Genomic DNA, 13166 nt, shown 5'->3' with positions numbered 1-13166 from the left:
TATGTTCTACAGCAAATTCGTCAGTGCTTACGTATTTTTTTTTTATCACACTTTGCATTGTGGAAGATGACTTGACAATAATTCTACCAATTTCAGGTTAACTGCGATTCACCAAATATAATTTTATTATAGTTTTTCAAAATTTTGAGGATAAATCTTGAAAAAAAAAACAGCGAAACTAACTTAAAAACTTTGAGAATAGCACACCGAAGCTTTCTCCGAAGTACAGTTCTAAAAAGAATCGCGGATTACCGTTAAATTCAGAAATATAAGTCAAGAATGAGAAGTGTACAATTATTTTGTGTGCGTAAAAAATGAATTTTTTGCGTTATTAAGGAAATTATCTAGTATTTATGTTAAAACTTGTTAATTTTATGTTTAAAATATATTCTCGAAATGTATATCTTTCATTTGAGATATTACATTTCAATTTTCGTTACGTATTTCTCGAGATATTAAGGAAAAAACTTCACACTCATGGGTGTACGAATAAATTATTTGCCGACTGTATATAGTCTATTCCCAGCAAATAAAAACACACAGTAGTTAATCTAAATACATAAAAAATATAATATGCTTATTAAATTGAATTGTGTGGAGTATTAACATCAACTAATTATCAGCTCCTTAATTTTTGCCTCGTCGGTGTCAATCTCATTGATCAAGGTGTCTGCCAACGCGGTTGGCGTCATGCTGCGTTGCAAGAAGTTGGCCACCAGTTTCCGGCTGGGAACGGCTCCTCCGTGGGCTAGAATTTCGGACCGGTACTTCTCGCCTGCCTGTCGGTTGAAGGGGTTCGCTATGAAGTACGTCTGCCAGATCCAAGAGGCTATTGTCTTCGAAACAAGGTATGCGTAGTACTTGGCTCCGTATCCTACAAGGTGGGTGAATCGCTGCTGCCATGCAGTGTTCTCAACGTATGGAAGGCCATAGTAGCATCGCTGCACTGAGCGCAAGATCTCGGTGCTGCTGCCGCCGTAATGCGCCGCAACTCCGTGGTACGCCTGGTCAAGAGCTGAGTAAAACACCTGGAGCTGAGTCTCGCTGGCGGCAAAAAGATGTTTGGAAGCGCACAGTCGCATTAGCATGTCCTCGGAAATTGGCTGGTGAGTCTGAAAGTGGCGGGCGAAAGTTCGAAGCACGCGAGGATCGCCCGCAAAGTATTCCATGAGTACACTGGGGACTTCAGCAAAATCCGTTGAACAGCGCGTTCCCGTCACATGCTGGTGTTCGGTGCGACCTAACATCGAGTGCATGGCGTGGCCCATCTCGTGAAACAGGTTGTCCACTCTTGCTGGTGACAGCATCGTTGGTTCACTCCAGCGTTTCTGCGCTAAACCAAGCATAACCACAACAACGGGTAGCTGGTAGGAGCCGTCTGGCAGGCGCTTGCCGCCCTGAATGGTGAAGTGACAATCTTGGTTGGGTTTACCTTCCCGCTCAAAAAAGTCGCAGTAAATGTAGCCCAACAGACCTTCACTTTCGTGCACCACAGATAGTTTGTAAATGTCGTTGTGCCAGGACTCTCCTGGCTCCATATCCGTGTTCTTAAGCTGGACGCCATAGAGCGCCTGCAGCAAGTTGTTCAGTCCTTCCATGCAACCCCCAAGCGAGAAGTACGGCAGAAACTCGTTAGTGTACTTTTCAAGCGATTGCTGTTTTAGCCTAGTGGTAAAATAGGGCGTGTCCCAAACCTCGACCATTGCTTCGGGTTGCCCGGTCTCTTGACGTTTCATTTGAGTCATCTGCGCAAAATCGGCATCAGCGCGTGGTCGCAGCTTTTCAGACAGATCATCGATAAACTCGCGGACCACTTCGGGTGTCTCCATAGTGCTACCTTTTAGAGCCCTATGGGCATAGGTATCGAATCCGCAACTGCGGGCCAGCTCATGCCGGCAAAGCAATAGGTGCCGAAGTAGCTCCTCCTGGTTCTCAGACGGGTGCAGGTAAAGCCGATATGCGGCCTCACGCATATTGACATTTTCTGCGTTCGAGCACAGCCCAGAGACGATTACATTGTCGCCGTAGGTCGGAAAGCTAGCAAAAACTTGGTTAGCATCAGCCTGACACCGAAACGTATATTGACTTACTATTTACCAATGGCTTCAGGGACATGTCTACGCAGCAAAACACTAGGTAGTAAGGATCCATTCACAAACTTCTGGCCTAGCTGAAGAATGCTGTCATTCAGGCGTACAACCCGCAACCGCTCCTCCTCGTGTAAATGGATGCCGCATTGCTCAAAGTCAAAAAGGAACAGACGCGCTACGTGCCTGTCGATATCACTGGTTGTCAGTTTGTCCCCTTGCTTCACCACCTCGTTTAGGGATTTATAAATTGCCTTGTTTGTGTTGAGGCTTTCCACCACGCCACAAATGCTGATGCAAACCTGCTCTGCCGCCTGTTTGTATTTACATTGCGGATGCGCAATCCGTACGAACTCCGCCAGGTCTGCCACCTTGCACAACGAGTTAGAGAGCTCATCAAAAATGTCCACCATTTTTCTCTGCCGATTGTCGGATAAGGCCTCTGAGATAAGCTGTTGGGTCCGGCTCTCTACATTGTCGCGTAGTAAGAAGAAGCCCTCGAAACTACGTAGTTCTGGCAAACAGAAAAGGCCCTGAAAAGGAGACGGCCGCGAAAGCCTGGTTAATTGCAATGGCTTTTACGGAGTCTGGCACTTACCACATCGTTACGGGTAATATTTATCCGTCTGACCGGAGGCGAATTAAACGCCTTAGCCAACGGCGTCCACGTGGATCCCCAGCGACTATATTGCCATTGACGACATTTCAACATGGTTCGACTTAATTGTAACATGGTGCTTGTCTAGATTCGGACCACTCAAATTTGCTCATAATGGACTGATTAAATGTGCAATCAGCTGTTGACAAATAGTTGCAAGGTTGCCATACACTCTTTATTTAAATGGCGGGAAATCGTCAGTTTGAATTCAAAATTACAAATATATTTAATTTAACATTTATGAAAACTGGTTAGGATCGCAACTGCCTATATATATGAACACAAATAAAAATTTTAAGATCGTATCGGATAAGGCCCCTGAGATAAGCTGTTGGGTCCGGCTCTCTACATTGTCGCGTAGTAAGAAGAAGCCCTCGAAACTACGTAGTTCTGGCAAACAGAAAAGGCCCTGAAAAGGAGACGGCCGCGAAAGCCTGGTTAACTTCAATGGCTTTTACGGAGTCTGGCACTTACCACATCGTTACGGGTAATATTTATCCGTCTGACCGGAGGCGAATTAAACGCCTTAGCCAACGGCGTCCACGTGGATCCCCAGCGACTATATTGCCATTGACGACATTTCAACATGGTTCGACCTAATTGTAACATGGTGCTTGTCTAGATTCGGACCACTCAAATTTGCTCATAATGGACTGATTAAATATGCAATCAGCTGTTGACAAATAGTTGCAAGGTTGTCATACGATCTTTATTTAAATGGCGGGAAATCATCAGTTTGAATTCAAAATTACAAATATATTTAATTTAACATTTATGAAAACTGGTAAGGATCGCAACTGCCTATATATATGAACACAAATAAAAATTTTAGGATCGTATCTGCTACAATAATTAAAACCGACAACAGGGGTTTTTTTTTAATAAATATTGTCTATGAAGCAGGAGCATTCCGAAATTTACTCGGAATCGAGGAACCCTTGATGGATGCACAAATTAAGAGAAGCACAATTGCTTTTTGAACCTTTCTTCTTCTGAGCATTTAATTTTAACCAAAACTATAATTCAAATGTTTTTAGAAATTTTAGATTATAATAGCTTAGAATAAATATAAATAATACAATCCTACATAGTCCATATCACACCTTTCAATCTATTAAATAATTGTATAATTTTTATTTACTAAAACGGTGTAACAACTTTGACAGTGCACACGCGCTTTAAAGAAATCGTCGACTTCGCAGGCTGGGGACAATCCCACGGTTACCGGACAGAACACCTGTGGAGCGAGTGATCGTCAGGAACCGGATATCCAATGCTGATCCGGCACCTTGGCGACAGCGCTGCGACCAGACGAAGGCTTCTAGCGGCAGCCGGATCAGACCATTAAGTTAGTCTAAGAACGTACTCTACAGCCATAGCTGTGTAACAAATAATTTTTATAAAACCATTTATACTATCCTTTACCTTAACAGGTTTAGGGGAAATAAATGTGTAACAATTAAATATTGTAAAACCAATTATACTATCCTTTACCTTAACAGGTTTAACAAATCAATTTATTACTTAACGGATCTTTGCCCAAACGGGCCCGAGTGAAATTAAGAAATAATAATATAAAGGTCGGTACAAAAATAACTTATACATATCCTACAGAGTACCTATCGCAATTTTTAATCTATTAAATAATTTTTAACTAATTAAAACGTATAATCTTTATTTAATAAAAAGGTGTTTCAACTTTGACAGTGCACATTTTAGTAAACCATACCTACAACATATTATACAATTTAAAATATCTGAGGAGATGAAGACAACTGATTATCAGCTTCTTGATTTTTGCCTCATTTTGGTCACTATCAAAATTAATGTGTCGGCCAATAAGGTACGCATCATTTCGATTTGTTTACTTTGAAGGCGTTGCTATTAAATACTTCTGGCAGTACGATGACGCGATTGTCACCGAAACGAGGCAGGCGTAATACTCAGCTCCGTATCCCACAAAGTGGCTAATGCGCAGCTGCCGAGCCGGGCTTTCAACAGCATAGCACTTCTTCTCGGACGGATGCAGATCAAGGCCCATTAATAAACTTCCAACATGGCTAAAGAATGTCCACATTGAGACGCTCAATCCGTGACCGCTCCTTTTCGTGCAAAAGGAACACAATCGCTAGCTCTCTATAAAGGACATGGTTCGTGTTGAGGCTTTTTACCACGCTACGAAAGCTGATGCAGCCTGCGAGCCTTGTATTGTGAATGCGCTATCCGTTCGAACTCGAGTAGCTGTACCAACTGCCGACTGTGTCCGATATGCCCTTTAAAATAAACTCTCTACATTGTCACGCGGTAAGAAGCTCTTACCACATCGTTGCGAGTAAAATTTATCCGCCTGGCAGGACGCGCATTAAACACCTTAGTCAACGGCGTCCACTTAGATCCCCAGCGTTTATACTGCCATTGACGCCATTTCAACAAGGTACGACTTGATTGTAACAAGGTGCTGGTCTAAATTCGGACCACTCAAATTTCTTGCTCATAATGGACTGATTAAATTTGCAATCAGCTGTCGACAAACAGTTGCTAGGTTGCCATACGCTTTGCATTTAAATGGCAGGAAATCATTAGTATAAATTCAAAGTTACAAATATATTTAATTTGAAATTTATGAAAACTGAGTATGGTTAAATAATAGTTTGAGAATCGTATCTGCTACAGCAACCAAAACAGACAACAGAGACATTTTTTCAATAAATATTGTCTATGAAGCAGGAGCATTTCAAATTTTACACAGAATCGAGATTATACTTGATGGATGTACATATTAAGAGAAGCACAATTGCTTTTTGAACATTTCTTCTTTCTTTAAAAATAAAATTCAAATAAAAATAATTTCAATGTGCAGTGATTTATATAAGTTAACACACCCAGTTCCCAAATTGGGAAACTGCAGAATTTCGGGCCACATCCCGTGGCCAATACACGGAATAGGGAAACTGCCGACTCTGCACTCCGGGGACAATCACCCGGAGCCCGGTCAGAAGTGGTCAACACGCGCAATAAAGAAACCGCCGACTCTGCACTCTGGGGGCAATCACCCAGAGCCCGGCCAGAAGTGGCCACCACGCGCATTAAAGAAATCGTCGACTCCGCAGGCTGGGGACAATCCCACGGTTCCCGTACAGAACACCTGTGGAGCGAGTGATCGTCAGGAACCGGATATCCAATACTGACCCGGCACCTTGGCGACAGTGCTGCGATCAGACGAAGGCTTCTAGCTGCAGCCGGATCAGATCATTAAGTTAGTCTAAAATCGTACTCCGCAGCCATAGCTGTGTAATAAATAATTATTATAAAACCAAAATACCAAAAATAAATGTTTAACAATTAAATATAGTAAAACCAATTATACTATCCTTTACCTTAACAGGTTTAGGAGAAATAAATTAGTGAAACCTAACAAATCAATGTATTACTTAACGGATCCTTGCCCCATTGAGCCCGAGTGAAAGTAAGAAAAAACAAGAGGAAACGCTATAGTCGAGTGCCGCGACTATAGAATACCCGTTACTGTTTTACACAATTTTAAAATATTCATTTTGCTAGTGGAAATTCCCCAAGCGCCACCTATTGTCGGAGAAAGTATGTCGACTGATAGTGACGTCACTGCCCATGTGAGGCCTTATAACCTAAATTTCTTCATAAATAGCGAAATAATGTTCCTATTTCAAAAATCTTTGGTACATCGATAAATATTAACAGAAATAAGTTATACAAGGTCCAACGAAGGCATTCATAATATTATTATAGACGCCACAGTGTTACGTGGGGGCGTGGCCGGATGAAAACTCGTGGGAAGTTGTAGTGGCATCCCTAAAATACGTATTTTTAAGCCTAACTTTCTAGCTTTTTTAGTTTCGATTTTTGCATTTTGGGGTTTTCGGGTTTTGTGGTCGTTAGGGGCATCATAAAAATCTACATGCTTAATCCAAACGTTCTACCATTTATAATTACCGAGGTATCAGGTTTTCTTGAAAATGCGAAAACCGTATTTTAATTGTCAGGGGCAGATAATAGTACCACTAAAAGATGCGCTGGCATCCAAAGTTTATACATACTGAATTTCAACTTTCTAGCTCTAATAGTTCCCGAGATTTTAGCGATTTTAGTTTTTCGCATTTGTGGGCGTTAGAGTGGGAGTGGCAGGATGCTGAAATAAACTTGTGCTGTCCTGGGAACTCAAGAATCTTCATGCTTAATCTCAACTTTGTATCTGCTATAGTTCCTGAGAACTCAGCGTTCATACGGACGGACGGATGGACGGACGGACGGACGGACGGAAGGACGGACAGACGGACATGGTTTAATCGACTTCGCTATTGATCTTGATAAAGAATATATATACTTTATATGGTCGGAAACGCTTCCTTCTATCTGTTACATACTTTTCAACGAATCTAGTATACCCTTTTACTCTACGAGTAACGGGTATAATTACTCTACGAGTAACGGGTATAAAAATTAAGTAACGACCCCATGTACCGAAATAACAAAAAGCCTAGTCAGACGACGGGTTATTGCAGAGTATAGGAAACTTTTAGGCACAAAAATTGAAAGACAGAAAGCACTGCAAGAACAAGAAACTGAGACTTATTACAAACCAGCCACTAGCAGGGGGCATTTATTCTCCATCACCAGCGCACTCCAAAAACAACAAGAACTAATCGATAAAAAAAATTAGCTGCTGTTATAGGAGAGTTAAATTCACTCAAAACAAAAGATAGCACCCCACATATTCAGACATACCAGGAAATCGAATTGAAGCTTGAAATGCAGTAAAACGAACCCCATGATATGGTCAAGTCGGTTCCAGAATGTGACGGTAGGTGTAAAAGTTTTTTCAGAAGCAAATAAAAGACTGGGTAACAAGTTCTCACCACTATGCTCGGAGGAAACTATTGAAGCAGACCTGGGGACAACGGTCTTAATTAGAGGGAGGGTGGTCCACAAAGAAAACCTACGCTAACCATTCATCGCTAGACTACCGACCACTTTTTTATATATTTTATATTTTTTATATTTTTTATATTCATCTATATTTTTCTACATTATATAAAATACATTATAATATGGGCACTAATGGCTGTTAAGACGGACGCGACGGTGAAACTGAATGACGATACGAACACGGACTATTCCCCACAGAGGACAGTGACATTGGAATCTTTCGGATACCTACAACGTGCAACGAACGTGACGACCTACGAGGACTTTGCTGACCAGACGGATACGCTAACGAGAACATTTACCGACAACTACAGACTACCACTTATAGAGACGGACATCAGACACATTCGCAAGTTGGTAGCTACCCTAAAAATCCATCATAGGGCCGCTAGGAATATAAACTTAATTAGGACAAGCCTTAAAAGTTTTTGCAGGTATACTAGACTTTAATGATATGGAGCAAGTAAAATTCAAACAAGAGCAACTAATAAAAACAGAATTAAATATCAAATTCCAAAAACTTTCGCAATTAATCAAATTAAAAAAAAATTCCAGACAAAAAAAGAAACAATTTAAAAAATTCGAGACAAATAAATAACGAATTAAAAAAATTCACGGTAAATAAGGAAATTTACTCTAATGGGCTTGACCCTAGCAAAATTAAATATTGTAAGATAGCTCCGACATTGGCGAATTTAAAGACAAGCAGCCTATTAACATTAGCTTAATAGAAATTTTAGAAGTACCTATCATAAGAGTTTTTCAAAATTCCGATATCATTAATTTTCTCATTAAATTTCCTAATCCTAAGCTTGTTTGTAAGAAGATAACAGTCTATCCGGTCCAGCACCACAACAAGATCCTAGACTTCGAAAACGGTCGCTGAGTGCTCGGGACGAAACCTCAACATCGGGTATTGCAAGACGTCAGTCGGGCGCCACCTTCTGCAAGAAGCTCCAAAATGACATTTGTGCTCAGGAAAGGGTTTCTGGAGTTATTGCGCACTGTTCTACGCTCCCAGGTCACCTGGATGCAATAACTGTGGTAGACCACGGCACCCTCATATCCAACGAGGCCAACATGACCATAACCGATGACCAAGGACGAGACCAAAAGATATCTGGAACGTACCTGGTAACTTATTCAGACAGAATAAACCTAAACGGAACTTGGTTCGTAAACCAGCTTGGAGATTCGATGAAAAATCCCGCTGTGTCGGCCATGACCATGGTCAACATCGCGACCCACCAAACTTGGCTGAGCCCTCCGTTTCTGCACGAGCTGAGTTTGAGAAACCTCCACCACATTGGGACCCTTAGGGAAGAGCTTTCCTTGGGTTCCTTCGTCAGCTATTCCCTCGCTATACTCGGCTTCCTCCGGCTGTGCTCCACCATTTACCTCAGCTACCACCACCTAAAGATCAAAGCCCATGCCAAATCAGGAATTAACGATGACTTGGAACTATCGACCACCACTAAAAAAAGGAGAAGTTAACACACCAATTTCCCAAATTGGGAAACTGCCGAGTTTCGGGCCACATCCGGTGGCCAACACACGGAATAGGGAAACTGCCCACTCTGCACTCTGGACAATCACCCGGAGCCCGGTCAGAAGTGGTCAACACGCGCAATGAAGAAACCGCCGACTCTGCACTCTGGGGGCAATCACCCAGAGCCCGGCCAGAAGTGGCCAACACGCGCATTAAAGAAATCGTCGACTCCGCAGGCTGGGGACAATCCCACGGTTCCCGTACAGAACACCTGTGGAGCGAGTGATCGTCAGGAACCGGATATCCAATACTGATCCGGCACCTTGGCGACAGTGCTGCGATCAGACGAAGGCTTCTAGCTGCAGCCGGATCAGATCATTAAGTTAGTCTAAAATCGTACTCCGCAACTCCGTACTCCCATAGCTGTGTAATAAATAATTATTATAAAACCATTTATACTATCCTTTACCTTAACAGGTTTAGGGGAAATAAAAAAGTGAAAGTAAGAAAAAACAAGAGGAAACGCTATAGTCGAGTGCCGCGACTATAAGATACCCGTTACTATTTTACACAATTTTAAAATATTCATTTTGCTAGTGGAAATTCCCCAAGCGCAACCTATTGTCGGAGAAAGCATGTCGACTAACTGATAGTGACGTCACTGCCCATGTGAGGCCTTATAACCTTAATTTCTTCATAAGTAAAAAATCTTTGGTAAATCGATAGATATTAACAGAAATAAGTTATACAGGGTCAAACGAAGACATTCATAATAATATTATAGACGCCACAGTTTTCCGCGGTTTGTGGGCGTGGCCGGATGCAACTTCGTGGGATGTTGCAGAGGCATATATTAAATACGTATTCTTAAAACTTTGTAGGTCTTATGGTTTCCGAGATTTTTGCATTTTGGGTTTTTCGGGGCTTGTGGGCGTTAGAGGGGGCGTGGCTTGAAAACAATTCGCATATATATATATATATTTATATATTTATTTATAAAAAAGCATACTAAATAAAACTGAATTGTTTTATAGATTTTTAACAAGGCAATAGGGGTTCAGAAAGGTCAAATGGCTGTGGAATGTTTGCTTGAATTCGGATCGAGGATGCGCTCTAAGACAAAAACGTTAGCGGAAAAGTCCCAGGCACCGGAATACAAACGAACCGGAGTTACCCAATACCGCAAGCAGCTTTTTTTTTTTATACCTTTCTTTATTTATTGAATCCCTCTTGCGTCCCTCAGGTCGGTCGCTGGGGTAGGTCATTGCGACGAAGGCATTGGTTGCTCAACCTTGTTAGACCTCGCCAGGTGGTTAGGGGCACCGATAGCTTGGAGTACTTACCTTTGTTCCGCGATCACTTGACTGGTTGAATGTTTAAGTCGCGGTGTATGTTTTCGTTGCGAACGTACCACGGTGCCCCGGTGATTGTTCTCAGGATCTTCGACTGAACTCTCTGAACAATGTCAATGTTGCTATTGCTGGCGTTCCCCCATAACTGGGAGCCGTACATCCATATAGGTTTTAGTATCGAGTTGTACAGCATGATTTTATATTCAAGGCTAAGAGGTGACCGGGCGTTGATAAGCCAATGAAGGCTGCTGGCTTTTAGCTTTAGGTGTGTTCTTTTGGCTTCAATGTGCCGGTGCCATGTGAGTCTTCTGTGGAGATGTACTCCTAGGTAAGTTACTTCGCTTGCCTGTGGGAGTAGAGTGTTGTTTAACGTAATCGGCGGGCAGTTTTGCCTGTTCAGAGTGAACGTAACGTGTTTGCATTTCAGTTCGTTCACTTTAATTCGCCAATCTGATAGCCATTTTTCAACATCGACCATATGACGAGCTAGCTGCGCAGTTGCTTGAATCGGGCATTTAGAACGGCTAAGAATAGCTGTGCCATCTGCAAACGTAGATGTTGTCAGACGTGTGCTTGTCGGGATGTCTGCTGTGTATTGGCCCTACCACGCTACTTTGAGGAATTCCAGCTCCAACAGTGTAATCATCAGATATAGCAGTGTTGCACCTCACAACAAATTTTCTGTCCTGAAGGTAAGACTCTAAAATCTTGTGGGTGCTGTAGGGGAGCATTGTCTTGATCTTGTACATTAGACCTTCTAGCCAGACTCTACCAAATGCTTGACAGACATCTAAAAATATGGCAGTACAGTACTCTCGTTTTTCGAAAGCGTTTCGAATTTCTGATGTTATCCGGTTGACCTGCTCAATTGTTCCATGCTTTTCACGAAACCCAAATTGGTGTGACGAGATTCCTTCCTGGATTCTCAGGTATGTGTTTACCCGAGTCATTAGGCATTTTTCAAAGAGTTTAGATAGGCAATAGAGTAGGCTTATAGGTCTATATGATGTGGGGATAGTGTGGTCTTTCCCCGGCTTTGCTATCATTATTATAATTGACTTTTTCCATCTCACTGGAAAGTGGCCAAGTTTTGCGATGGCATTAAAGAGCTGGGTGAGAGTGCAAACGGCTCAGTGTGGGAGCTCAATGATCATTTTGGGAATTATGAGGCTTTTGATGATGTTTACGATTTTGTTTGGACGAAACTCAATTGGCTGGGGATCATATGATAGAGTCGGCAAAGTAAACGCATTAGTGGTAGGATTTGGTTGGAAGACATTTTTAAGGTGGTTGGCAAACGTGCTGGCTCGCATTACTTTCGGTTCCTTTGAAAAAGAGGTAAGCGTTGTTTCGTTGTACTGAGAGCCGTCTCTCGTCTTGCTCACGTTGACGTTGTGTGCAAACTTCGTTTAAACTCATTGCAGTCGAGGTTTGTTAGAATTAGTGTTTTGTTGTATATTATTATAATGCTTGAGGTTCTTTTCGTACTGGAGCCGAGAAATATTGAAGTAAGCCCGAAATTATTTAATTTAAACTCTCATATACCTACACTTATGCTTATTATATAATATTAAGTGTGCCTTTGATTCTAAGCTAGATAAATTTGTAATAAAAACAGGTAGTAACGCAGGATCAAATTTTGTAGACTCTCTTGTACAAGATTTATCAAAACTGAATGATGAGTACTTGTATAAAGTTAAACCAATCATAATGACTCCTGAAGACGAGTTTGAATTTCAGGATTTATTAAATTGTCATATTTGTAATAAAATATAATTAAATGATAGAGTTAGAGATCATTGCCACTCAACAGGCTTATTTAGGGGAGCAGCTCATTCTAAATGAAACTTGGGGTATAGACTATGTAAATTTATACCAGTGTTTTTCCATAAATTTTCTAAGTATGATTGTCATTTATTTATCGAAGGCTTGGCTAAAAATTCTGGTAGTATTAATGCAATCCCAGTAAATAAAGAACAATATATTTCGGTTTCCAAAACCATAAAAACTTCAAATGGAAACAATTTTGAAATTCGATTTCTTGACACATTCAGATTTATGCCATCAAGCTTAGATACCCTTGCTTCTAATTTAATTGATGATCAGTTAAATACTGTTCCGCGACTATAAGATACCCGTTACTGTTTTACAAAATTTTAAAATATTATTTTGCTAGTGGAAATTCACAAGGCGCCACCTATTGTCATAGAAAGTATGTTGAGTATGCTTATAGTGACGTCACTGCCCATGTGAGACCTTATAACCTTAATTTCTTTATAAATAGCGAAATAATGTTCCGATTTGAAAAATCTTTGGTAAATCGATAGATATTAACAGAAATAAGTTATACAAGGTCAAACGAAGGCATTCATAATAATATTAAAGACGCCGCAGTTTTCCGTGGTTTGTGGGCGTTAGAGTAGGCGTGGCCGGATGCAACTTCGTCGCAAGTTGCAGAGGCATCTCTTTGTTCCTAAGCAAAATTATGTAGCTCTTATAGTTTTTGAGATTTTTGCCTTTTTGGTTTTTCGGGTTTTGTGGGCGTGGCTTGATCGAAAAAAACAATTCGCATTGGGAGCATCATAAAAACCTACATGCTAAATTCGATATCTGCTTTT

At 41.3% G+C, this 13166-nt stretch overlaps 1 protein-coding gene and 1 long non-coding RNA gene across 3 annotated transcripts; both read right to left on the bottom strand.

Moving 5' to 3' along the window:
• Positions 1-546: 546 nt before the first annotated feature.
• Positions 547-3591, bottom strand: LOC108113664 (mitochondrial intermediate peptidase). Of its 2 annotated transcripts, none has more exons than XM_041818050.1 (3): positions 3220-3591; positions 2091-2620; positions 547-2037 (listed from the first exon to the last, which is right to left on the bottom strand). In XM_041818050.1, the coding sequence occupies exons 1-3, from the start codon at positions 3352-3354 to the stop codon at positions 609-611; spliced, it is 2094 nt and encodes a 697-aa protein (XP_041673984.1). In that variant the 5' UTR covers positions 3355-3591; the 3' UTR covers positions 547-608. The 2 variants fall into 2 exon arrangements, with proteins under 2 accessions (XP_041673984.1, XP_041673983.1); XM_041818049.1 differs by lacking the exon at positions 3220-3591 and adding an exon at positions 2686-2892.
• Positions 3592-4231: 640 nt separating this feature from the next.
• Positions 4232-5316, bottom strand: LOC108113665. Its single transcript, XR_001772719.2, has 2 exons — positions 5065-5316; positions 4232-5002 (listed from the first exon to the last, which is right to left on the bottom strand). It is a non-coding gene; the product is annotated as an uncharacterized LOC108113665 (long non-coding RNA).
• Positions 5317-13166: the final 7850 nt, after the last annotated feature.

Source organism: Drosophila eugracilis, unplaced genomic scaffold (assembly GCF_018153835.1).
Source record: "Drosophila eugracilis isolate 14026-0451.02 unplaced genomic scaffold, ASM1815383v1 contig_2136, whole genome shotgun sequence".
NCBI lineage: Eukaryota > Metazoa > Arthropoda > Insecta > Diptera > Drosophilidae > Drosophila > Drosophila eugracilis.
Note: the sequence above shows the minus strand (reverse complement) of the source record. Positions and strands in the feature narration are given on the sequence as shown.

Coding starts and splice junctions, on each gene's coding strand:
- LOC108113664 (XM_041818050.1), bottom strand. CDS start 3,354: ATGTTACAATTAGGTCGAACCATGTTGAAATGTCGTCAATGGCAATAT. Junction 2,621..3,219: donor ATATTACCCGTAACGATGTG/GTAAGTGCCAGA, acceptor TCTCCTTTTCAG/GGCCTTTTCTGTTTGCCAGA. Junction 2,038..2,090: donor CCTGAAGCCATTGGTAAATA/GTAAGTCAATAT, acceptor AGTTTTTGCTAG/CTTTCCGACCTACGGCGACA.